The sequence below is a fragment of the Pezoporus flaviventris genome, unplaced genomic scaffold (genome assembly GCF_033815535.1).
Source record: "Pezoporus flaviventris isolate CSIRO_AGI_PZ_B2104156 unplaced genomic scaffold, CSIRO_AGI_Pfla_v1 ptg000013l, whole genome shotgun sequence".
Taxonomy (NCBI): Eukaryota; Metazoa; Chordata; class Aves; order Psittaciformes; family Psittacidae; genus Pezoporus; species Pezoporus flaviventris.
In genome coordinates, this window is record NW_026892561.1 from 39,681,899 (window position 1) to 39,709,897 (window position 27,999).

Genomic DNA, 27,999 nt, shown 5'->3' on the forward strand with positions numbered 1-27,999 from the left:
CTGCAGATCTGTATCACAACTTTTGACATAAAATGCAACCAGGTTATAAACATGGTTGTATAGTCTGTTTTTTGTTAAAAGCATGAGGAGAAATCAGCCATTCTCATACACTTACAGCTTGGTATGGATTTTGTACAACTACAAGCCACAATATTCAATATGCACCTCTACCATCAATGTACTTGATATACAGGCTGTTCATTATACCAAAGGCAGCCTGTATAAAAACAAATCACCAGTACACAGAAAGTACAGTTTTCTTGAAACAAATGAAGATTTAAGAAAAATAAACAAACAAAAAACCAAAACCCAAACCAAGCAAATTGCAGTGTGTCCAGCATATAGTCAAAGAACACAAAATATGTATAGAAGCCATCCTCTTGCCTTGCACCCATTATAAAGTCTGGAAAATACTCATATGAAGGGAACTGGAGGAAAAAATGTCAATTATATGTATGGCATGATAAGGAGAAGAGTACATCTGAAAACTATTTTTTCCCCATGTTTTTTTCCCAAAACTATTACCTAGCTTTATAAACTCTTGTGCAGCTTTTCTGTGAAAAAGCCATCTATTTTCAGCTATGTCCACCAATAACCTTGGCAATCTCCTAGGAATACCTTTCAGTATGGTATGGTACATGAGACCAAACGTTGAAACCAACTTGATTTCAGCAACATCTGGCAGACGGGAAGTGGTCTCAGCTCTGCTGTTACAAATTTCATGGAAAAAAGGAAGCAGGACAGAGCAGAAACCTACCCAAACGCCCTAAGTCAAAGAAGACTAACATGAGGACCACACACCTTAGCAGAAAAGGTCATCCTTTAATGGAAGTGTCATGCAGGAGAGTGCCTTACACATGTCACAGCCACAGAAAAGTATCAGTAAGAGTTTACCTTCCACTGAGAGCTACAAGGCCATGGAATATAAAGAACTTATTTCTAATATGTAAGAAATAGCTGAATTCTATTAATGGAATATTATAATTGAACTTTCAAGCATACTTGCATAGTATTATGACATAAAGTAACCTATCATTCAATACATTTTTATAACAGAAAAAAAAACATAGCAAGCATGACAATATTTAAGTCAAAGCAGGAACTGCACCTCAGTTTATATGTGGAATGGACTTTCTAGACTATTCGGAGAGTTTCTCAATAATATTGTATTCTGTTTTCTTCCTCAAATCAAAAAGAATACTGCAACTTCTAGAGCCATCTCACTTTTATGTATTATTGGAACAATCCTGTCAGAAGAACTTGAGCCACAGACCAAATTAAAACTCCCAAGTGCAAGTTATTTGATAATGAACACAGAAAGTATTTCAAAATGAAATGAGCACAAGTACCTCCATTTTTGGTGACCTTAAGCATTTGAAGTCATATAATCTGTCATTATTTCACATAACACCAAACTAACTAACAACTGCCAAAAGATTCAGTAGTTTCCTAAATTATTCACCTGTCTCAAGTAAATAGCTCCTCTTGCAAAGATTTTAGACATCAAAATACTGTTATGTCATTTCCTCAACAGTTGCTTCAAGTCTTCTGCCAGTTTTAAGTATCATAAGGAACGATACAGCCAGTTTAGAAGTGTAGAATATGCATCATTCTCTAATCAAGCTGAAAAACACAACTGTCTCATGAGAATTACACAAATGCTAACATCTATCTGCTACAGCTCATGAGAAACTTCTACTTTTACACGCACTTCTCTAATTTTTTAAAATATAAATGTGCTATTTAATACTTACCTGAACTTCTGAATTAGAATCAACAGGTTGAAGCATAAACCAGTTCTCTTTTCCTGTGTATTTGCATAAATCTTCTTTTTTGATTGACACCTTTCCTAGGGGAGGGGAGAGAGAAGCATAAACATCACGTTCACCTGAATAGGACAAATATTTAAATGGATTTGAAGTCTGATTTTTTATTTTAAACTTTTTTAAGCTACTACTGCTGCATGAAAAGCTTAAGGAACATGAAGCATAAGTAAAGCATAAAAATACTTTATATAGAGCCCAATTAAAGTAATTACAATGTGTTATTTGGACATCACTAATAACAGGATTAGGTAAAATAAAGAGCATGCTTGTAGCTGGAAATAACACAATGAAGATGTGAGAGAACAGTAATCCTGCTGAAGAATGTTTAAATAGAAAACTGGAAGTAGATGCCTTTTACGCTTCTGATTGCTATTTGGAAAGCTATCATTATACTAAATTATCTGGCATCCTGGTGCAAATTATTTCCTTCCTCAATTCAAGTAATATGAAGACGACTTCCACAGCAGACTGTTAGACTTTAACAGCAACAATATCCACACAGCAGCTGCAACAGACCCATTATGCTGGGGTGGGGGAGAAGAGGGGAAATCCACCTCCTGTAATTTTTCACTTAAGCTACATAAGTTGCTGCAAAATGCTTTGAGAGAATAAGAGTAAAATCTATAAATAGAATTTCTCCACAATTGCAATTACTGTGGAATCATTCCACAATTTACTCTCTAAAGTCCTACAAGTAGTGACAATCATGCAAATATTCCACTGAAACAGAAGCAAAGGAAAAAAAATATATTTAAAAAAATGTATTGAGAGTATCATTTTAAGAATATGAAATGTCTGATTAGCCTAAAAAAATAAATGTATTTCAGTATAATAAAGCAAGGAAACAAAAAAATCCTGCTTTTCAAACTTTAAAGGAACATTTAGTTTAAGAGCATCATAAACTGCTTTGAAAAATACATCACTTCAATAACTGTGTCCTTAATACTATAGATAATGATACTGAAAATAAGAAAATGTCACAAAATATGTTGGCACTATTCCAGAACTTACCTATACGCAGGTCTTTTTGTAAAACACTTTTATCATAAATGTAGAAGGACAACCACTGGAATGTTCTTGGAATCTCAAAGTAAAACTCTTCCCCAAAATATGGGCTGAAAAGAAAGACTGAAAGTTAAAATAGAAAAACACTTTATGCAATTTACACAGAAGACGAACATTAAAATGCTGCATTTTTACTGCAATCCTAGACTCTGGCCTTCATCGGTACACTCTACCTATCATCAAAGGCATCCACAACCATTTCATTACAATAACATAAAATAGCACCACAAGTTAAAACTTCCTGAGAATGCCTTACATATATTCAAAACAGAGGAAAAATTAAAAAAAAAAAAAAAAAAATCAGAGCACATACAAAGAAAGTGCCATTTCCTCTGAAATTTCAGTTCTATTTTTCTGCCTTGAATTTTTTCTATTTGGTTCTCTACCACCCCAAATGACTTCCTGAGACTCTCACAAGTTTTGGGTTTCCTTTTCATTCAGTACATGATTAAGTTACTTTGAAACATAACTTATTAATTACTTCACTAACTGACATTTGTTTAGCTGTAACTTCTGTGTCAAATTTGATGCCCAAAGATTCAGACCTGCAAAAAGAAGCATCAGGAACTATAAAACAGAAAAGTGGAAAAAATAAATATTAATCTCCATCTGCAAAGCCCTTTACATAAAAAAGACTCTGGATCTTTTTAGACCCCAAAATATGTCTATGTTAGACATATTTCACACAATGGGTTAGTATTTTCACTCAAGGAATTTATGTTTTCATTAAACTTAAGGAATACTTATTGATGTGATCATAGGCAGTAGCCAGAATCCTGCATTTCAAACAAAGCCACTGTTATTTCTGTGACTGCAAGCTGTGAATCCTGAAAATCAAATGCATCCACAAAAAATACACCAACACTGTTATTTTGGAACTACTGGATTCTTAAAGATTTAAAATACTTTCAATGACAATGCGTTAACATCATCAGGAAAAGGTGTTCAGCTTCACAAAACTAATTTTAACCTCCACTTTCTTTCTACAGAAAAGTATTGGATTTGGGGCTTAGGTTCGGGGTTTGTTTTTTTTTTTTTCTTTCCCAGTAAATTCCCTTTCTGACACTATTGTTACAATACTTTATTAAACTAATACAAACATGCTTATGCTTAGAACAATCAGTTCATATTATTGCCTACCTAAACGGATATCGGGACAAATAAGATATCATTCCTAATCTTTTCCCTCCAAACAGTTACAGAAAAAGCACCAAATGCTTAAGGACCAATGGTATTAAGTTAAAAATAAGGGAGGAGCTGATAACTATCTTTAAAAGTGGACAAGGACACAGGTGAAAAATCTGTTATTCCAAATTTCTGGAACTGATATTGAGAAACAGGAAGTTTAAACTGCAGGAATTCGTTATGAGGAATTTCACAAGTGAAATTGTTCCTTTGTTCAAACAGACCTTTTACCTTAGGTTTCAAAGCAGACAAATCAGTTTTTGCACTACACCATGAAATAGTTCAAGAATTCTCAGATGAAAAATTTGTTTTTTTCAGCTCCTGGCTTTTTTTTTTATTATTTCAAAGCTGACAAATTCAGCTTTGATTTCAAGAGCTGCGTTCTTGCCAGCATCAGCGCTAAAGGTATAAATTCGTGAGTGCTACCTTTAGCAGCACTGCAACCCTGAGCAGCCTTAATTTCCTTATTACCTCTGCCACTCATTTTAATTGTACTGACACAACAACTTGGACCAAAAAAGATGAAACAAAGGATTATTTTAAACTTAGGTCAATTCCGTGATATGGATCCTCTAATAGCTACGCTATTTGTTGCACCAGTGTAAACAGATACTACAGCAAAAAGAGTGAACTGTGGGTGAACTTAGTGGCACTGGTATCAAGGAGACGACGCTGCTACTAATTCAGCCTGTCAGACATCCTAAGAAGAACACTAGGCTACAACGTACATCAGCAATTGTGTATTGCTCAGTGTTAAGTCCCTACTCTTGTTGTATCTATGTAACTCTGTTTATCTTATTATAATCAGATATATAGTCTGGGTTGGAGACTACTAGCAGAGACTTCCAAAAACCTATTTAGCAGCTAGATCTACTGCTGAAGTGAGCTACTTTCACCACTATATTCCATATCCCCCCCCCCCCCCCAAAAGAGTGATCGGCCACTAGCAATCATTTTAACCTTAACATCACACGAAGTCTCAGATCTGGCAACAAGGAGCAGGTCAGTAGCACAAGTATAACCAGAATATAATGCATTGCTTTATTCACATTGACACGTTTTTCCTTATCTAGATTAACACCACTGCCTTATGAATCAGTTGTTGATTATTCTTTAGCAAATACCAGGCAGAGAGAAAATTTAAGGTGGAAAATACAAACAATTTATAAGAAAATTTTAAGGTGGATACAGAACTGGATGAAGGGGTACAATATGTTATACCAACGAGGAATAATTAAAATGGAGAACTTATTCAACCTGTTCCTCAGGGATTCAGTTAGTTTAGTACCTTCATTTGTGACTTTGATGCAAGAACTTTAAAGACTGACGGATACAAAATTAGAAGATAGTGCTAATTCAAAGGAAAACCAGACAGTCATTCAGGAAGAACTGGATTACAGTAATACAGGAGATTAAATTTAAATGTGTGACACACTGTTTGTTCTTCCTTTCCTTGTTAAACTGGCACTTCTATAACAGAAACTGAACAATGACCCTAGATCTGTCGTTTGATAAATGCAACAGTTACATCAACAAAAGAAGTTTGCTATGACCTTGCTTTCACACAAAGTTGTTCGGAAAAAAAAAAAAAAAGAAGAAAAGAATTTAGTTATAATAATAATATTAATAATGAATGAAACACACACACCACAACCCCTCCCCAGTTCCTCATATCTGACCATGGAAATTTCAGGAGCCTCACAGCTGTTCTTTAAATTTTCCAAGGGTGAAAAAAAAATTTCTTTCTTCAGAACCCACAGAAATCCCACACTGTGTCAGGAAATATTTATTGAGCCATTAGTCAAAATATCCTTCTTTCACTCCAGCATTGATTCATGTTTTTCAAACTTCGAAAAGTCATTTGCTTCGCATCTGCACTGAAACAATAGTCACAGTGCTGGCAGAAGCCAAATCCTACTTGCACATTTTAAAAATTCATTTCTTCATTAATTTTAAGTCACTGTAGACAAACAGTATTTTAATTCTAGTGATAGTTACTTCCACAGATGTTTATCTAATGGATATTCATAGGATACAATTTAGATTACAGCTAGTATAAATTTGCAACCCAGAATGCACTGACAAAACCAGACTGTGATTATGTGTGTAAGAAAATGTAAGCAAATAATATAAGACAAAACAAATTCAAAGTTGTATTTATGACTAAAATTATACTGTACTGTATCTTGCTGAAAAGCAATTTACCAAGTTCTCAAGCTAATAAGAGATTATAGCTTTCATCTTCCCTTCCAGTACCTGTAGGTTAGTACAGTATTCCAGTTGAACACATTAATAAGCAACAAGATGGTATAATTAAGTTTCTGGAACAAGTGCCAGCCTTCATAACTGCATACACACTAGTAATCAAATGTAAGCACCCAATCTGGTTGCTGCTAATAGAGGATAACTTGTTTTATTACATTTCATTTCATCAGTTTGTATGGAACCCTATGCATGCTGTGAATCTAACTTAATGGAGACATAATTCAGATGATGGAGCTCCCTATGCAATGAGTGGAGACAGCAAGGCACCTACAAGCAAGGAGTGATCCAGAACATTGACTTCTGACTCCTAATAAAATGTTTTCAACTTAGAAATATTAATTTCATACCACCTGAAAAATTTTCTATTTGAGGCTGACGTATGTGTGTCACTTGAGACATCCCCCCCCAAAACTGTTGGGTTTTTTATAGTGAAATTTTTCTTCCTCTGTAAAGCATTAATGGCATTGTTTTCATTTAATTAAATTTCAGTTAAAACTTAAGTACTATTTTTAAATGTTTTGATGTCAAATCAAATATCAATGTTATGATATCAAATGTTTTACTATGCAATTGATACTTCTATTATCAGGTGATTGAAGTATACAACTCTTAAACAGAACATAATAATGTCTGCATAAACACAGAATAAACATTAAATGTAACTTGCTTCCAAGCACAGTAGTAACTTTTAGGGTTTCAATTATTAACATGTCAAAAAACTGACGGCAAAGTCCTTTTTAAATGATACACTGGGCTCCCTTATACCCATCCAACTACTGTCTACTCAAAGGGGAAATTTTAAGTATCTGCTTTATCAATACAGTCTTTTTAACATTTTTCTCTGAAGGATTACTCAGTTGATTACCAAAACAAACTCAATCTTAACTGCAGCCAGTTAGATTTTTGCATCTGATTTTTGCATTAGATTTTTGGATCTGACTACAGCAATTACAAATTGGGAGTATGAGCAAGTAGTTGCTCCTGATTGCATGTACATGGTGCTTGCTCTTCATACAGAAGCCTAAGAAGGCATCTAAAAAAACGTTCTGAAAAAGAAAAATTCCCTATTTGAATGTGCTACATGAGCAGTATGCTGCTCCTCACCTGGAAACACCTAGTGAGACAGCTCAAAGAACAAACACTAAGAAAACCCCTTGAAACAGGAAAACTTTTTAAGAGTTTGAACAGGCTTTCTGGATTTAAAGAGGAAGGTTTAATGTCTCCTCCCAGTAACTGAAACTGTCACTCGGATATTCTGAACAATGCAGTTACAACAATGTTTCAGCGTGGGTCACCAGTGAACTGAAGAATTCTGAGACATGAAACCACACACTGCAGCTATGTTATGACTTCTTTGACCACTTGTAAGGCTGTAAGATAGCAGCAGAACCTACAGCTAAGTGCAGCTCAGGAAGACAAAGCAAGCCATTCTGTGTCAGTACTGGTTACAGTTCCCAAAACAAGAATTTCAGGAGAGAATGAGGCCTATTCAGAGGGAAATCCCACAGCACACACAACTGTAATACATGGAAAAGATCTGGTTCCTTTATTCTAGAAACAGGTTTTACAAGACAGACACTAGAAGCAGAATTCCACCAATGCAGACCAAGTGCATGTTAGAAGTAGGAAATGGCATGAAGAGCAACCAAGTATCTTTCCCTTGAAAACAACTTGGCAAGAAAAAGAATGTTACACTGCTCAGTAGAACAGAATATATTAATAGTGAAATAAGCATGCTTCATTTTATAAGCACTGTACTACTCACAAGCCTCAGTTTTGTCTCCTTTCAACTACTGTCATGATTTACACTTGCTGTAACGTTGCTGAGTAGTTGCCACAAGTCAGCTCTCATTCTTTTGTGGTACAAGCAAAAGCTCATGCATGTTGATACATATCTTATTTTTATTTTGAACTGAGGCAGCCTTGCTTATCATCTCCATTTAGAAGTTAAGCTTACCTTAAAGATTTTTCAACTACTTGTGTACGGAAAACTTCTTCTTGGTCCAAGTTTATGGTACAGAAAAAGTCTCTCATTTTGTTGGGTACCAAGTGTTTGGCGTCATCTGTAAATAAAAAATTTACTGTAAATATCTGGGGGCGGGGGGAACCCACACAGTATTAGCCACAAGAATTTTACAGTGTGTCCAAAATTAACTTTCCCATTCAATTAGCATGCATTTCCACATTAACTTTCAATTCCTAAGATCCAACAGCGTACAGAAATTGCTACACCCAACCTCACGTGGAAGGAGAGTAGACAGGAAGAGGACAGCACACTGACTCATGAACACCACTTCCTGCAGCACCTGCACTTTCCCTTGAGAGGTCTCATCTGGGCTTGACCCTGTGTAGCTTGCTAAATCCAAGAAGCTTGCAGCCTGAGGTAATACGGCATTAGGTCATAATACCAAGACATGATCTAGCTAAGCTATTGTTCACTTGGTATTTTCTCTGCAAATACTTTGGCTAAACGAAGCTGATTAATAAGAACTTACCCATAAAGTCTTTATGACATAATAGGAAGAGGGGAAAAAAAAAATTAAAAAAAAAATCACCCACTGACTAAATGCAACATGGATAAGAAGTGGGAAAGGAAGTTTCTAATGAGACAGGATGACTGTCAACACAGGAGTACAAAGATTTGCTGGGTATTGGGTCTAGACCACTGTAATAACACACACCAGATATCAGGCAGCCCTTTCTGGAAATGGTTACTTCTGTGTAGATACAGCAAAAACCAGTTCCCAGCGCTCAAATTGAAAAGGTCTTCCAAAATCTGAATGCCACAGACACCTGTATTTATTTATGGCAACACTGTCCTTCAGCCTAAACAGTTAGTCGTGTGTCCATCCCCTGTCCCCCACCTCTGGGTGTTTCCTTCCCCTATGAATTTCTCTTGAGAGCAGATAGACCCTCTTCACCTTTTATTCTGCTAAAAGAAACAAGGCAAGCTTTTTCTGGCACTCTCTCATGAGAGGATCCTAATCACTGAGTAGTCACTCTCTGTCCCTGTTGCACTTTGTTATCTTAAACACAGGCAATCAGAATTGTATTATCTATTAGGTCTTAACCAGGGCCCTTTACAGTAGTATTCATTATTACTTGTTAGTAGAAATACCTTTCCCAATGAAATGGGAATCTAAACTTTACATAAGGTATTAGAAGTAACAGGATGAAGACTACATCAAAGTATTGAGTTTTAATTACTTACCATGTCTGAATAATGTATCGCCTCAACTTTCAAAGACCACAGCCTGAAACTAGATGCGAAGCATCATACGCAAGATTCTTTTTAAAAAATTGCCAATATGAAGAACTGACTGAGGAATAAGCTTTATTGCCTATTCTGTTAACATGTAAAACCAGAACTTTGTTTTCTCCCCCTCTGGCAAATAGATTATTACAGCCTTGAAAGTTAAATAAGTAATGTCTGGTATGGGAAAGGCTACCATAATGGTATCAGAGCTGCAAGTGTGACAGTTTAACAGGAAGAGAGACTGAACTTCATGCATGATGTTTTCCAGGTCAAGGATACATACAGTGATGGAAAGCGTGAACAGACTCTTCAGTAACTTCCACAGTTAAAACTTGTGCTCTCAGAAGTATCAATGAGCTTTTCATCAACTTGGGTGTGGGAGAGGAGGAAGTACACATATTACTTTTTAAATACCACACTTAATGTTGACAGACTGAGAGTCATGAACAGAACCAGTTTTTAATGCCACTAGACTCGAAAAAGAGACTAAACTCAAAGTTCCCTTAAATGAGATACTGCAGAAGAACCAAGAACAGCATCAATGACTGAGCATTGCCTTAAGAAAAAAATTTATAAAAAGGCAGCTATTTTAATAAAACCTATGAAAGAAAATACAAAAACAAAATCATGAAAGAGGCTAGTAACCCTCAGAGAGCTTCTGATATACTGTAGTTTGTATTTAACAAGCATGAACTGTAGGTCAGTTGTTCCTGATAAGAATCCTTATTTTTAGCTAATACTCTGTAGCTTCACCATCCTATTTTTTACGTAAAATATTCAAGATATAACACTACGTAGTTGGCACTGTAAAGGCACTGTACAGTGGACTTTGAAAGGAAATTTTAATTATTGTCATTTCATGTTAAGAGTAAAAATTAAATATTCCTACATAATTCACAATTTTTAAGTCTACTACACTGAAATCCTACAGTATTAAAAGAAACTTTCCACCCAAAGAAATAATAAAAAAAATAGAAGTTTTGGTTTCCTAATCAGATAAAAACCTTTCTTTTGTAGCCCAAGTGTTTAAGGCACAGACAAATTTATTGACGTTTTTGAGAGTTGGGGGGGATGATTCCCAAAGTTGTGTTAAAAATAACCTCAGGGCACTTATCAGGTGAAGTACAGATCATGAGATTTAACATCCTTTCAAACACCTCTTGATACCTGTGATTGTGGGACTTTTCAGCCATATACTGCTCCAACTCTTTCAAGATTATTTCCTTAAAAATTAAAAAAAGGGGCAGGAAGCAACTCCCAGATATCACTTACAAGTCTTTGGTTACACTTTGGTTACTTTTTCTCAAAAACCTATGGCTACAATGCCCACACAAAAATGAAGTATGAACACAAGGTATCTGCTGGAACATTTAGATTTTCAGTGCATTTATCAAGTGTGCAATTCTGAAGACGTTTCACTGCCCAAAGGATGCAAAGGAAAAAGGTAAGAAGTACGAGAAACATATTAGAAAATGTATACCAGTGTTCTCCAAGGGTTTGTTTAGAAAGTGTAGGTAGTATGACCTATAAAGCAAATAATACTATTTTGGGGAGAAATTAAACCAATTTCAGATCTAACTGTGGACCTATATTTCAAGCCTCTTCACAGTGGCTGTCATTTAAAACCATACAGTGTAATGCCCAAACCTGCAGTTCAAATGGCGAAATGTGCAAGTGATGAAACAGCAGCAATAAAAGATTTATCTATTATGTACTGACCATATAAATTCACCATTTTCTGTCATGGGACTAACTTAAACCAGAAATTATTTTCACATGACATGTGTAGTAGCCTAATTCATCAGGGAACCCTGAAACGCATCACTAAACAAACATTAACCTTTTTATTTTTTAAAGACAGAAGTTTACAATTGCTGTTAGTTACTTGACTTTTAAGCTTGCTTTATTGCCACTCAGCTACTCAGGGAAAATAAAAAAAAAAAAAAATCTAATTAAAAAAAAACCAAACCTTCACTTCGGCCAATTATATGTATATGTTTGGATTTTAAAATATTTAGAAAATATTGTTTAGGTTCTCTATGCATATCCTCACTTCAAAACAAGGTTAGATCAAACCTGAGCAAAAGGGAAAAGCTCAGTGCTAAAAATCTCAAGTGTTACAGCAATAGGAATTTAGCTGTACAACATCTAATAAATTCAAACTCTCCAAATTAAATGTTATAACAGAGCTGTTACCAACAGCAATGGAGCAACCTACCAAATTCAACAGCTCTGTAAAATTCCCTTGCCTGCACAGCATCTGTTAAATGTAGATACCACATAAAAACATCAAGTTCAAGCTTGTTCACTGTTAAACAGTGCATAAGCTAAAGCAGGCGGTGGGATAGAGAAATACTATTCACAATATGCTCTGTCAAGTCAAAGTGCACAATTAGTGTACATCCTCTGATAGGTACCCAGAACAAAGAAATTTAGAAGATGTTTATGCACACAAAGTATTAACTTCACAGGACTAAACATTATACAGCAACAATTAAATCCACTCCAGGAATGCAGCATAATCAGAGAGAACCAAGCAGCATTAACAACTCAGTACAAGAAGTGTGGAAAGGAACACATCCTGAATTTTGCCAAATGAGTTCTAGGACACAAGAGAGACATTTTCAAAGCGCTCCACTAAGACAAGTTTCAGTTAACACACCAAAAATCAAAGCAATTAACATCACCGAAAACTGTACTACTGGATATCATGAAATGATAATTACACAGTTTAAAGCACTACACTATAACCTATGCCTAAAACTACGTGATATTCACGTACCTTTGTAAAGTGCTTCTGTCATTACTATGATGCAAAATACAGAGCCACCTATACAAGACAGCTGTTACTAATTACAGACAGACCTTCAGTGGAAAGCAGTGGAAACCTGCTAAAGTGTAATACTGCATTTAAATTTAAATGTTAAAATTTAATTTTTTTTTTTAAATAGAATTATACGGTCTTAAACTGTTAAGACTAGTTCACCTTACCTCTTGCTTGAAAATTGGAGGCAGGAGACTGGCTGCAAACACTCATACCTCACGAAACAGAGTGCCATGGATTACAAAGATGTCCCTGCTCTGTTTTTTCACCACCTTTAAATATATGCCTCAATTCTGTATCTGTTGTGATGATCTGTATAATATCGCTAACTTTAGATTATACCATCTGTGTATTGTAAAAAAAGAGTATAAAAGAGAACTCGCTGCAGATGGTGTCTTCTATACATGTAGAATTACAGAACTGACATTACTTAGTTAAAACTACCACACTGTCATGCAACATATACAAAATTGTCAATGTCCAAAGTCTTGTAATAGTTTAAATGGAAGCAAAGCTTTGGCACCAAAATGTATTCCCTCTTTTAAGATACATGTTACAAGGAATTCTTACAGACTATGAACATTAGCTTTCCAAAATGAGGTCTGTTACTGTCACTCCTTCCAGATCTAGAGGGATTACATTATTACATTCATTTATATTGCTCATTCACAGTGCTTTCTCCTAAAAAAATGCTTTAGTAAAATAATAGCAAGAAGCAAAACTTAAAATAGTATTAGCTGTGCAAAGAAGCCAAAAGAGCATCTAGGGATTGGAGGGTTCACAAACTTCCACAGCATATTTAACTTGCATCTTTTTTTTTGTAAACAGTGTTTTTGTTTTGTTAGAAGAAACAAATAGGTTTACAAAGCGATTTTCACACTGTTTCAAGACACATCTTTTATTGCAGCTATTACTTCCACTCAATTTCCAAACAGGCTCCTGCAGTTCTTACAGGTCCATCTTTGGCAACCAACCTTTTATGTATTCCCTAGGAATTACTTTTGCAGGTAACCAAATATTTGAAGTTATGATACAACTTCAGACTCAATGCAGACCACTTAAACGGGACAATAAAACTATTTTCTACCTAAGTCTCGAGACATTTTGGATTGTTTTTTAATGTTTAATGGAAAACTTTTATCAGGTTCAAGTACGACAAAATGCAGAACTTCTGGAAAGCTGTGTTGTCCAGTGTTGAAAAAAAAAAAACCAAACAAACAAAAAAAACCACCTTCTGATAAAAGGAAGCAGAATGGCGTCAAATAAATCAGTTTCAGGAATTAATGCCTCAGCCCCAAAACTAACTGTATCCCTTTTAACGGTAAGCTGACATACTATTTCTGTGATAATTGCTAACAACACAAGATCTCCGTATGCTTAGCCTTGTCTACTCAGCCAGCAATAACTCTACGGCTATGGAGAGAGAGCACCTCAGCTATACCTTATGTCTCCTGTTCTCATGACCTAGTCTATTTACTGAAGACATTCAAGTCTATACTGCATGATGATGTTTAAGTGAACGTGACTCCATTCCTCCACCAAACCTTCATCAGATTTTCACAACCGGTTCTTAATCACAGCACCATGCCCAATTCAAGATGCCTCACTTCATTCTCAAAAAAGTCGATCGGCTGTGTGAGAAAGGAAATATATGGGTTACATCTGAATTGTATGAATGTATTTCGATACCCCTTCAGGAAGCCACTGCACATCCTGTTTCTCCTACTCGCTTTGAAGTCCTCCCGAGCTGAGCCGCACCACGCTATCTGTTTTCCTCCCCGGCCTCTCCTCCCCAGCTCATCCTTCGGTTTCCCACGTTACTGAACGCATAGGCATTTTTAGTCAGCACTTCCTAACCACCAAAATAAAGTCATCAGCCTCTCTCTCACTCGCACACACGCTACACAAAGAAACAGAAGCATTAATAACCGTTTCCAGAACAGCCCTCTACCACCAACTTCCTGCACATCAATAATTTTGCAATTTCTGCTTGACAAACACACTCCGAGGCCCGAGGTTCGGGCGGGAGGGGGCATTTCTGCTCGCTCAAGGAAAACCTCGGAGCAACGGATGCTTCCCGGCCACTCCGGGGCTCCAACGGCCCCGCCACATCCCTTCATCCCTCCCTCATCCCTGCTCCACACCTCCCTCCCGCCCGCCCGGTGCGGCGCCGCGCAGACCCCGGCCCGGCCCCTCTAGCACGTGCCGGCCGCGCCCGCCACAAAGCCCCATCCCGGCGCCGCCAGAGCGCGGCCGGGGCCTCCGCGAGGCTCCTTCTCCTCATCGTCTGGCCCGAGGAGCACCGCCGTGAGGAGCTACCGCCCCCTCCGCGCCCCCAGGGCCTCAGGCGCCCGCCTCACCGCAGGAAGGGAGAGGGAGCGGCGGCGGCCCGCGCCGCGGAGCCACAGAAGGAGCGGGCACCTGAGCGCGGCAGCTCCCGGCGCTTGCCCAGCCCAGCCCAACTCTAACACAGCCCGCCCCGGCCGCGGCACCGCACTTACAGATCTTCCCTCGAAGATTCTGCAGCACCCGCACCTCGTCGCCGCCGTCCCCGGCCGCCATCGCGCCAGTGCCGCCGCCTGCGCAGTACAACGCGCCGCGGGGGGAAGGGAACGGCTTGGCCCCGCCACACGCCCAGGAGCCACCCCGCGCTGCCGCTACCGCTCCGCCCCCGCCGGCCGCCGCCCTCGGGGGGCACCACAGCACCGGAGCGGGGCGCGGGGCGGTGGTGCGCATGCGCAGTGGCGCCCGGCTGCCAGCAGGCCTTTGCGCTGCCGTTCCTTCCTTGCTGTGGCGGCGTTCTGAGGCCAGCCTCGGCGGGGCTGAGGGGTGTTGGTGTTCCGTCACCGGTTCACTGCGTTCCTAGTGCGCTCGGCCGCTTCCGCAGCTAACCCTAACTGCCCTGTTCTGTATGAGCCTCTTGCAGGGTAGAAGGGCTCTGGCTGCGGGGCACGACAAAAGCTTGTATTTACCCTATTCATTGCATTAAACGGCTGAAACGACAGGGCCGGTTGCTTTGATTTCTGGCACGTTGAGTGCCTGTCTCTGTGAAAGGCGCTCCATGGCTTCTAATGAACCTCCCCTGCTGTCCCTCGTCCGGGTTGTCTGCTCAGCCACACAAGAAATGCCATAAAACAACTAAGCGGTTCAGCTTCCAAAGCTGCCTCTGCAGCACAGCGGGCAGTGCAGAGACACCCAAAGGTGACATAGATTAAGCATCAGCAGACGGCCTTCATTAAAGGGCTTTTGCATCATGTTTTATATCAACATTTCCTGAAGATCTTAATGTGAAACTCTCGGGGATCTTGCCTACATGTGGAGTTTGCCCCAGTCCCACAGCAGTGGCGGGTCTTTCCTAGATCTGCATAATACCCCCAGCCACCAGCTGCAGGTGGCACATCCATCTCAGTGACACTCAGGTGCATGCTGAGGGTGCATCAGCCACCAGGCCCTGTAGGCACAAGTCTGGTGAAAGCCTTTAATGATTGACGTATCCTAAACCACTGGTAGTGCTAAAGCTGGTTTAGAAAGCAGCAGAGGAACTGGATTCTTTATACTTAGAAAGCCCTCTTCAGTCTGTCCTTCTGTTGAAGGGAAGCTTTTAAAGTTTCAGGCCAGAACCTGTCATTTGTCTCTAACTGAAATCCTCTGCTCTGACCATTTTGTATTTCTCTGCACAAATTTGCTATTGCTACTATGATATAGCATCAAGCCATATAATCTAACAGTCAGGCACTGGTGCGTCTCCCTGCATTCAACTTCTCCCCTAGTGCTCCTTCAGCAAGGGTGAGGCTCCTTCCTCATCCCCATGCTTCACATAGTGGCTGGGGGATGTCTGAAGGTGGCGGGCAGTGCGTTGATGGGGAATAAGCTCCTTTGCAACACCAGTAATGGGTGTATTTGCATGCAAACCCAAATCTGTACAAAGACATGAGTTTGCATTAGCTGAATTTTAACCTGTTGGAAATGAGAGGTTCCTCTGCAGGACAAATTGAGGATTTAATTATCTACATCTGGCTGTCTAGGCTGGCTGCCCCCCCATCTGACCAGTGGCTGGTGAATCTGACCAGGCCAAATCAAAGCTTTGATCTGAGGAAACTTAGCAGGGCAGCACTCTGAGAATGGAGTGCTTAAACTGCAGGCTGCAACATTTTAAAAGTTGTATGGTGTGACTCTAGTCCTTCTATACTCTCTCAAGAGCTACAGTTACAGTTGGAGATTACCATTTAAACTTAGCATCAGCTTCCTTTGAAGCACAGACCTCCTCTAAACGTTATCAATGCAACTTTCAGTTTAGTTGTTGTCCAGTTCCTGACACTCCATATTTTTTCCATTTTATAAGTGCCTTGTCTTAATCTAACATACTATATCCAGAATACCATTCCAACTGCATAATATTCGTTTTCAGGCTCTCTTAAGAGCATCTGCTTGACAGGTATGTCTGTCCAAGTAAGGACACAGGTACGACAAACACTGGTGTGCTAACTTGGAAACTTAGTGGAAAGATTTCTTTATGTAACAAGGATGTAAGTAGAGGGGTCTTTGTTCTTGTGAGATAACCATTTATGTCAGCTAGTCTTGGACTATCAGTAATAATTGCTGTATTAAGGAAGTTTAGAACGAATAAAAGAGATGATGACACTTAGTGGCTTACTTCAGATGCTTCTGCCTGTAGTTTAGTTGTGTTCTTTCATTCCATTGGCTAACATTTTGTTTAGGTGAACAAACACTGAGATGATCCACCTGTCTTTTTAATTATCATTTAAATAGAGAAAAATGTAGCAAACTTCTGATTTTTTTTTGTTAGTTCTACATATCTCCTGAAGACCACCTCAAAATGATCTGTGTAATTTAGCTTACATTTCTTTTTTAATGCAAGTTACAGAGTAGTGACACCTACCTGAAGGGGGAAGTACCGTAAATATGTATAAGCTCTTATTTTACATGTTATCTCCCTATTTCCATCTACAATCAGATGTTTGCATTTTGAACTCTGTTTCTTGACAGTAGCCCAAAAAGATCTGAAGTACAGTGTGTAAAATACACCATATATACCGCAAGGTTACTATCAGAATTAAGAAGAAAAGAATTTTGCAAGTTTCAGTTCCTAATGAAAACACATTTAAGATGTTGTATGGTATTAAACGTAGTTCATGTGTCTTCCAAGTCAGCAGTAGATTCTGTTCACCTCAGCATTGCATTCACCTTTAATGGTACGATGCCAAGAGACACCATCACTTCCTTTGAGCTTTGGCGTGTTCTCGACTCACTGTTTTGAACCTTAATAAAGGGAGCGTTTTGTAACTGTGTTGCTTAATCTTATAACGAAATAACTATTAGGAGATACATATCTCTGGGTCTTACAGATTATGTAAGTATTAACAATTTAAAAAATTGAGAGACTTGCAGAAAAAGAGGAAGATGTTATTTTAATTAAGCAAAAACAGAGTTATAATCACTCTTTCTAAAAATAAAATTAGACTCTTTATCAATCCTTAACATCTGCATTTAATATTTTCTTCTAAACAAAAATACAGATGTGATTATGTAGCAAATGACAGTCTTTGACAACATATAGTTTACCTTCTCCTACGCTTACTTTAATTCTAATTTGGTCATTAATACTTGACTCATTACTGCAACATGTTACTTGTAATAAAAGTGCCACAATTGAACTATAAACATGACATTGCCATCTTAAAACTGCTTTGCTATAAACTGTAGAGAATATACAGAGTTACAAAGTCATTGTGGTTTTATCAAAATATACAAACCCCCCAAACCTAACACAAGCTATCAATATTTTTCTTATGAACTATACAGTTATATAAAATATTTGTAAAATTATCTTTATATTTATAAATATTCTACCTTATTTGCTTTGGTCTATAATTATCATCATACAAGTCCACTTTGCAGATATTCCTGTGTACTTTCTTTAAAAGATCGTCATACTTTCCTGTGTTTATTCTTCTATTATCCTTATTTAAATGGAACCAAAGCTGCCATGAACCCAGAATTTCTCATGGGGTTCACAGCATTCACCAATGACAGAATAAATAAGTGGACTATATTATTACTTCAATCAATACTGTATTACCATTTCAATTGTAGTTTTATTGTACCCCTATAGTTTCTTTTAAAATACTCAAGAAGACAAAGTAAGTAAACAAACTGTATACCATATCTGCATGTAGAATGAAGTCGAGGATCACTAACCTTTGTTCTGACTTAATTTTTTAACACTTCACAGAGATGAACATACATGACTAACTGGAAATGCAGGTACATTACAACAGAGCCCTATCATATAAAATGCAATTTCTAGACATACACCCTTTGTTGTTTTTTGTTTAATCTTTTAATCGCAGTTAATCACATTTTCACAAAATACTACTACTTGCAGTATTTCAGTGATGTCTTTCAGAAGCCTACTCTCTAGATTCTTAGCAAACTCTGAAGCTAACCCTTTGGTGTGGCAGGATGAGGAAGGATGAAGAACCAACATCTCTCTCTTCCTCCATCAACCCATGCCAGGCACCTCTGTGCTATTCACCCACTCTGTTGAGCAAAGGGATACTGTGACAGGGAGCCTGCCTGCAGCCAGGTGCAGGCATGGTTTGGGATTTAACCAGGAAAGGATGTGTGAAAGTGAGATGTTGTATTTAAGGCATGGGAATGACAGGAAGCCCCATAAACTGGCCCTATCCCTTTTTGTACGCAGAGTTTGCTTCAGGGATATATACGGAAGCAAGAATCTGAGTATTTACCTACCCTTCCCAAAAATAAAAGTATTTATGGTGAGTTGCTCTGTTATTTGTTATCCAGGCATTATTCCAGGATGAGGAGGAAGTCCAATGTCTAAATCTCCTCTTCTGCCAAGAATAATGACATTCATAAAAGACAGGAGTTGCAGACCCACCAGGAGGTGGATGCTTACATACAGGATTTACTTTTCACTAGGTTGTTTCGTGAGAGCAATTTTCTTCAGACAGGTGCACCTGAATAGCTCTACCAGGCCACTGATATTGGGATTTATGCAGTTTGGAAGACTGGCTATTGTGAGTTTTACTTAATCTTTATTACATGTCTGAGAGATATCATAAATCCGGAATACTTTCTACACAAGCACTCAAGACTTAATGGTTATTATGGTAAATACAAAAATGAAAGGAAAAGAGGTTTAAACCCCTGAATATGTTTTGTAAAGGTTGAGCTACAGAAAAGCACGCCAGAACTCAACTGTACTTCAGCATACCCAAGTTCATGAAACATTTCCCACGTTCACTTTAGAATACACTAGATTACAATTACTTTGTTTATAAACATATTAATTTTTGTTTAAAAATGCAATATATGGTTTCTGCAGCAATAACTCCTTCTACAGAGTACACTGTGAACCTACATATTTATTTTGCCTAGAACGATTCTGACCCAAAAAGAACACTGTAAAATAGTTCAGTGACTAGCATCCTGTAATGCTAAGCAGCAGGATTGTGGTTGGTCATATTTTCTTTCTCTCTCTATATATATATTAGAAGTTGATTGTGGCAAAAGAATTTGGGGCCTTTCATATTAAGTTTGTATTATTGCAAATACTAGTTTTTCTTTTCTGTTATTTTTCTTTCTTTTGCATATACTGACACGTTTAGATAAGTATTTGACCTTAGTAAATGGTACTAATTTGACTGGAGATGTTTCCCCATTCAATGCATCCATATTTTCTCCAGTATATAGTTTTGAATTTCTCTTCTTCACAACTGTCACTCAGAGTATAACTTCTGGAGTTACATTTTGTGTATTTTTTACCTCACTTCCTTCTGAACCAAGGAAATGAGGATTTTCCAAAAGTTTAGTGCTTTCATTGCAAAACTGTTCCTTTCTATCTTGTGGACCTGGACTTTTGAATAGATGCTTCTTCTGGTGCATTCCCAGAGCAGCTGCTGTCTTGCAAATTTTGGGGCACTGAAAGCAAGCATATCCTTTGCCATTATGCTCACGTACATGCCTTTGCTCATGGTTCCTTTTGGTAGAAAGGTACAAGAAGCTCTGAAAGCAGAACTGACAGTGATAGCGTTTTTCTCCAGTATGAATTCTTTCATGTATTTTGAGCGTTTCATTTAAAGTGAATGCCTTATTACAGTATTGGCAGACAAAGTCTTTGACACCCAGGTGAATGCGTTCATGTTTCTGTAGATTTCCAAGGACTGAGAAACATTTACCACAGGTTTTGCAAGTGTAGGGCTTTTCCCCAGTGTGACACCTCATATGCATTTTTAAAGTGGATGGACTTTGAAATTGCTTTTGGCATAATTCACAAACGTAAGGCTTTGAGGCAGCTCCATGCCAGTGTACGTGCTCTTGACTTTCTGCAGTGGAAGACTGATCTCTCTCACAGAGCTCACAAGGAAGATTAGGCATTTCTGTGTTCTCTTCTTGACTGACTGCCTTTTCCTCAGGAGCATTCCTGAGTGCGTATTCTCTACTGCTTGTGTTGTGGCTTTCCATAATTGTGTTCTTGCTTCCATGCTTTTTCCTCCATTTGGTCTTTTTCATTTTTCTTAGCTGTTTGGATTTCTTTTTTGGTTTGTAATTATAATAGGGTCTCCAGGGTTTATCGCTGGAGTCCTGGTCACTTACATCATCACACATTTCTGTTGGCTCCAGGCATTCTGAGCTATAAAGCCTAGATGGGCTTCTTTCTTTCACCTCCATTTCTGATTCCTCATTTAGATTGTCCTGTTTGGACTCATGTTTAGATTTTCGGCCCCTTTTACAAAACAGCTTAGATCCTAATATATGTCTTTTTACAATAGCCTCATTACCAATTTTTACCGTTATTTGGCAAAGAGGTGCAACATTGCTGTCAGTAGATGTTCCAGGTAGGGCAGGCTTTGCAATATATGTTTCAGTCTTACTTGATTCTTGGACGGTATTTATTGTTTTGCTAGATGACCCTCCAGATCCTGTGATATGCTGTGAATCCTCAGTTGCTTCTGCTCTGTTGTACAGCAGCGTTTTCTTTTTATCCTTAATAGTTTTTGATTTTGTAATGCACTTACCATAATTATCTGACCCATATTTACAATCATCATTTACAGACTGACTAGGTAGATTATTTGAAGATTGTGTCTTATTGTTTTCTACAGAAGTAATTGTTTTACTATGCATTATAACTGATGAAACTCTGCTACTGTGCATTATAACAGAGGGGGCAGAACTGCTGTAACTGATGACAGAGGTTGAGTTTTCAGTCACATTAGTTAAAGACACAACTGAGGAATCACACTCCTGAGTAGCAGAGTCACTTGCTGCAGTGGAAACTCTTTTTTCAGCTGTGAAAAAGTCCCTTTGCAGGTCAGAATTTAAGATCCCTACTCCCCAAGAGGAAGAATTCTGAGTGTTTGTGGAAGCTGCTGCATCATTACATGAAGATGTATCCAAGGCAAGAGTTCTGTTTGTTGCTATTATATTATGTTGAAAATTCAGTGGTGGTAGCTCAGAGCTAAGAGAACTCTGAATAAAACAGTTAGTAGAAGCAGTTTCATTAACTTGGCTACTTGTTTGAACATTTTCATATGAAGAATTTCGGTAAGACTTATAAGGTAGTCGCCTGCATTTCATAGGTAAGAGTCGATAAAGTTTGTATGGGTACATACTTGGTTTCAAGCCTCCATTGGCTGTCTTTTTATTAACTGAGAGGCGATGGTCAATTGCATGGAAAGACTTCTGATGATTTTTTAGTATATAGTAAGTCATAAAAGTCTCCAGACAGAAAATGCACTGATACCGTCTTTCTCCCGTGTGCCAGATCTCATGTCTGGTGCGATACTCAGCTAATGCGAATACTTTATTGCAATAGTGACAAGGATATGTTCTTCTCCATGAATGCACATTTGCGTGTCTTCGAAGGCTAGACAATGTTACATAGCTACGCTTGCAGACAACGCAAGTATATAATATCTGCCCATCAACGACTTTAACCAAATGATCTGTTTCTGGTAAAGTGCGGTTTGCATTAGAATAATCAGTGATGCTGTTCTCAGACAATAGAGGCTCTGCATTTGCATATGAACTCCCATTCCTTCCATCCGCAGCAGTATAGTTATCCTCTAAATTTTGTTCGTTTCCATTATGAACTGGTAAGCCACTTGATCTCATGCAGACTTGCTCATGGCTTTCCAGTATATTTAGATTTGCAAATTGTTTGCTGCAGTATTTGCATATTAAAGTTTCCTGATGCTCTGAATGGAGTTGAAGATGAGTAGTCAGTAACGCCCTGTCATTGAATGATTCTGCACAAGAGTGACAATTGTAAACGGGCGGAACGACAGTCGCCACAGATCCAGAGGCGTTAGCAGAATTGTTTTCCTCTTCTCTTGATAAATGCAAATCTCCTGCTTTATTCTGAGGTTTTGGAAGGGAAGTAATTGTCTGATCAGTAACTGCTTCTTGTTGAGCTTCTGTAGTGGTTACTGTAGAGGCAGGTACTTTTGCTATAGCCAAACCAGTACCTTGGGGCTTAAAAGCTGTTTTAGGAGTATTACATGCTTGTTTTCCCGGCTGAACAAGTGGTGTGGCTTGGACATTTTCATAGTGGTCTTCACCCACATTGTACGAAGGGCTCCTGTCCTGCTCAAGAAAGGGTGGTCCTTGAAAAGTGTCTCCCCCAGAAGAAACTGCATAGGAGTGTTCAGCCAGTGTACTGGCTGGCTCAGCATCTTTGCAGACATCGCTTCTGTCAAGGCTGATGCTGGGAGCTTGTATTGTCTCAGATGCCTTTTTAAAGCTTGCCCTCAAATCAAGCGGAGAAAACAAACTGTTTTCTGTTTCAAAGATTGAGAATGCATTTGTAATGCGTGGTCCATTTGTCACAGAGGAGTCTTCATGTCTCTTTTCATGTTTTTCCTCTTTGACAGTCCCTTTTTCATTAACACAGTATGCGTAGGGGCACGGGGAGCTTGAAAAATTAACATCTGTAAGATCTTCTAGGAATGATATTCCCAGTTTTTTCCCTGCAGCTGCAAGGTCCGTTACAGTCTCCTGCCTCTTGACAACTACTGTGGAACTGTAGATGTAATTCAGTATTTCTGTAAACACTTCAGCTTTGAGATCATCTAACTCCAGAACATGACCTGAAATACAGATAGTACGACTCCAGAAAATGTTTTTAAAGTAAAGGCTTGAAGCCGCCAGCACATTACTATGGGCTTTAAATTTGGTATCTTCCACAATGATGGTGACATCACATAAAATGCCCCGAATGCGCTGTTCATTTAAAATGGAAAGCACAGTGTCACTGTGGAAGTCGTCCTTGAGATCCTTAGAATGGGACATGACTGTCATCTACAAGACAAAGAAAACAAGGAATATATATTTAAATGGCATTTTTTATCCATTTGTTTTACCAATTGACAGGGTCAACAGAAAGGACACAGACGCCAACAAAGGAGCAGGCCCACTTCACTGTCTCTGTCAAGGCAGTACAGGAATGAAGCAATGCATTCAGCTTAAACAGTAAGCTTATTATACTCTAGTTTTAAGCAGCAAAGAAAATAAGCAGGGTAATGCACCTAATCATTACTACATAAGGTTAACTATAGTGATTAAGAAAGATACATCACCAGTTGCCCTTATATTTTACCATCATCCAGATTCGCAATCACTGGGGAGCCCCAGTTGCAGTGAGGATTTGGAGAACCTGTCCCGGGAAGTGGGAGGTCCTATGCACTGCATTCACTCGTAGGTGAGGTCTCCAAAGTCCCTGCAAGAGGGTCCAGCTTTTATATAGTTGAATAAACATCTTGCAAAACATCAAGTGCGGAAACATCTGGCGTCACCCTCCCCATTGGATTCCGCCCAAGCCAGGCCACGGCTCGAGGAGGAGCCAAGGGAGTGTATCTATCTATTTTAGCTTTGACCACATATTTCTCAACAAGGCCAGACATCTGATTTCACAGGCTTGCAACGTGTCTCTAAATAAAGGAGGACCATTCTGCTGGTTACTATTACACAATAAGCATTACAACAAAGCTTTTATATATTGCCTTCAAAATATATATATTCATACTAAAATAATGCATTGCATATGTGATCAATACTATGCATATTTTATATATATATATAGATATATATAGATAGATATATATATAGATATAGTTGGGGTGTAACACTCACCTAGAGGTCAGCTTTGGTTCAGGGCCTATTGTTTAGGCCTCAGTACTTCACCATTTCAGTTACAGATGAAGTTTGTAGTTATGTTGTTATTTTGTGTATATATTTAATCTGTTAACCGCTAAATTTTGAGTAAAATTTACCACAGCATTTCAGCTTGAAGTCATCTTAGGTTCACTCATGCCAATAGTACTAAAGGTAATTATATACAGATTAAGGATGTAGGAACACCAGTATCTCCTCAGCAGGTGGCAGAGGATCTTCTCTGCTCCCACATGGGTCTGTCACCCATTGGTGCCTTTCACTAGGGACTGTTGCCACCAGCTTTCCTTCTGTTGTGCCAACAGGCGCATCTGCTCAGGTTCACAGTGAATGACTCACTGAACCCTTGAGGTAGTTACCCCAGCATGCAGTTGAGGTTATTTGGAAGACATTATGAGGAAAGCTGAATTGCTGTGGTTCTGTGGATACTGAGGACTTTGTTTTCTGGCGCTGTTTGTCAGACAATGATTTTACAACACAATTGCATTTAATCTCATTATTAAGCTGATATTTAAAACAGGGATCAGAGATCCCATGCAATTAAGTTTGGTACAGGATAAGGCTCTGTAAACAAACCAATGTACAAGCAACACCATTTTGTAAGAAAGAGTGGAGTACATATAACACAATTAATGTAAACAGTATATTATTTTTAAATAGTGATTAGATTTCATCACATAGTTTACACTTTGAAAATTTGTAAGTAACAATTTATAAATTCTGCAAAACAAGTAAAAAGTAATAGAATGTTTTTTCTTATAGTTTAGATTTATAGCGCTCATGCTTTGTTATTTGATAGTGTGCTCCTAATTTCTACCTAAATAATAAGATTTAATTGCAATAGTAAATACCATTAAAAAACCTGCCAATTTATAATAATGAGGTTTAACGTGGACAAAAAAATGTTTAGATTAGCCAGGCTGTTACTGTATGAATATGCAGCTTCTTTTTAAATTGAGATAAAATATGTAAAATATGAATGAAAAATAGACTGAAAAAAAGGATTAATTTAACAATATGTATCTGGAGAAAATGTCTGACTTAACCAGCTGATTTTTTTTTTTGTTCAAATTCAGAACTGCACCATGTAATCCATATAATGAGATTTGTTCCTTTTTTTCCCCATCTCTGAGTAATGTTTTCAACTACTACTGCCCATTTCTGACTTTAAGTAAGTGTCGTGGTTTAAACCCAGTCAGGTAATTCATAGCACCAGCTACCAAGAAGGAGAAAAATGACTGCTACTGCTGAACCCAGGACAATAAGGAAGACATAGTTGTCCTACTGACAATTATCAGTCACTACATTAAAAAAAATCTGCATATTTAAGACCCTTTTCTTTCAACCTGTGGAATCAAAACTCACTTAAAAGAAAATTACCAACTACAGATTCTTTGTAAGGCAGGTAAAAATAGTACCACAGCGTAGCTCTACTAAATTAGAAATACATTCTAAACATTCCACCTACTGCTACAAACTTCAGTGTTAGTCTTGAAACTTTTGACGATGACCTTTATCCTCAAATAATTTCCACTGAAAAATGCCAATATATTTATTAAGATGGATTTGGTGGTGAAATAAAGGTTTCACTAAGCAAGCAGCAATGGCCATTTAGAACATGCTGGCTCTCTCACCCTTCCAAGCTATTTGGAAGTAATCTGTTCTTGAAAAGAGGGTTTTTATCACCAAGTAAACAATCTGGGACATGCACCCTTGCTCTAGCGAATCTAGTTACATTTTGGACATTTTACCACAAATCCACCAAGTACTTCACTGCAAATTATACAAAAAACTGACAACCTTACTGTGAAGACAAACACAATGTACTATAAAAAAAGATCATAATTTGTTACATTATGGATTAATCTTGGAGGTAAAATTTGTATCTTGCAGCATGGCCACCAGTTCTATCAGGAAGGTCTTGTCTATGCAAATAGCCAAAATTTCTAACACAGTTTAATGGCTGAAATTTTCCAACACACAGAATTCAGAAAAATCAAAACTGTGTTTCAAAAAACAAACTAACAAACAAAAAAAAAAAAGCAAAAATTAAAAACACCCCTGATGCTTATACATACCATGGATGTCAAGAAATTAATTCATCAGTATAACTGCAATAGAAATGCTGACATGCATTATTTTGATGATCTGGTCACTCACAGCAGCTGTAAATCTAGCTGCATTGTTTTGTGCCTTTAAATCTTACTACTATAGTTTATCATTTATTACACTTATTTAGCTTAAAATAAGACATATTAATTTGGAATAATAACCTGAAATTCACAGAAATTAGGAACAGTTACTCATTTAGGTTTGGTATCTGAAAACACATATGTAATTGTAGAGTTTCTAGCACATCAAGTCTTCCACAGAAAGAATACTGAAAAGAACACTTCTCTTCAGGCAAGCAGCCACTATCCCATAATTGATTCTTTTTTCTCACTGACAATGTCTGAGATTACATCTGACTTGCTCATGTGATGTACTAGAAACCAACTGTCAGACTTCAAAACATTCCACAACAGGAGCTATTGACAGTTATTTCCTGAGTATAGGAAATAAATTATGTCAACTCTACCTCCCAGTGAACTGCCCCACAGGAACTTTCCTCTGTTTTTTCTGTTTCTTTATTGGAGACAGCTGGTTTTAGTTCAAGGACACATCATCTGACATACTATTTGCTAAACGTATCGGACTACTACTATACTAACAGGCATTTATAAGCAAGGCCTACAAACCCAAGTGTTTTTAGTAGAAATCATCTTATTCAACTAGTTATTTCAAAATTTATCCTCCTGAGAGGAAAAGTGAATTTTCAGTTTCTACTTGCATGTACACAGATAGCCAGTTTTTGTAGTCCTGGTTATTTGGACACGTTCCGTAAAACAAACTAGATTCGTTGTGTAAAAGTACCAAAAGCTATCATTTGCTATTTGGATTTCCTTTTTTTTTCTGTGTGCTAAACATCTGCTATATATCTAATTGGAAAGTTATACAGAAAAATTCCAGACCAAATTGATTTTCAGAGCCAACACTTTTTGCTTCTCTATCTCAATGTATGCATTCCCCAAATAGTCCATTTATTCATAAGTCTAATGATTCTCTACTACCTTTTATTTTACTTGTTTCTTGCATTCATGAAAAATATGCCTCTAAAATTCTATAGAATCAAAATGCTCTACCTAGAATACAGATAAATGAAATATTTTAGGAATACTTTACATTCCATTTGCAGTTCATGCTGCAAAAGGAAAACCTGCTCTTCAGTTTCCAAGGGAGCTCTACTAAGACCAAGATACAGAGATCAAATTTTACAGATGTATTATTATTAGCATTACCATTACATATTTTTTAATTAAAAC

At 37.9% G+C, this 27,999-nt stretch overlaps 2 protein-coding genes across 9 annotated transcripts in view; both read right to left on the minus strand.

Annotated features, from left to right (window-relative positions):
• The window catches only part of RASA2 (RAS p21 protein activator 2), a 51,339-nt gene extending 36,202 nt beyond the window's left edge, over positions 1-15,137 (minus strand). For 2 of the 3 annotated variants that reach the window (XM_061452978.1, XM_061452976.1), the window contains exons 1-4: positions 14,923-15,137; positions 8,299-8,404; positions 2,838-2,941; positions 1,755-1,849 (exon numbers count right to left, since the gene is read on the minus strand). In XM_061452978.1, coding sequence (XP_061308962.1) covers positions 1,755-1,849; positions 2,838-2,941; positions 8,299-8,404; positions 14,923-14,983 — 366 coding nt within the window. In that variant the 5' untranslated portion in view covers positions 14,984-15,137. The remainder of the gene's footprint in view (positions 1-1,754; positions 1,850-2,837; positions 2,942-8,298; positions 8,405-14,922) is intronic. The other variant, XM_061452977.1, reaches the window with a different exon arrangement.
• Positions 15,138-17,833: 2,696 nt separating this feature from the next.
• The window catches only part of ZBTB38 (zinc finger and BTB domain containing 38), a 47,058-nt gene continuing 36,892 nt past the window's right edge, over positions 17,834-27,999 (minus strand). For 5 of the 6 annotated variants that reach the window (XM_061452934.1, XM_061452933.1, XM_061452931.1 and 2 more), the window contains one exon: positions 17,834-23,767. In XM_061452934.1, the coding sequence (XP_061308918.1) occupies positions 20,189-23,767 (3,579 nt within the window). In that variant the 3' untranslated portion in view covers positions 17,834-20,188. Of the gene's footprint in view, positions 23,768-24,065; positions 24,493-27,999 lie in introns of those variants that run through there. The other variant, XM_061452930.1, reaches the window with a different exon arrangement.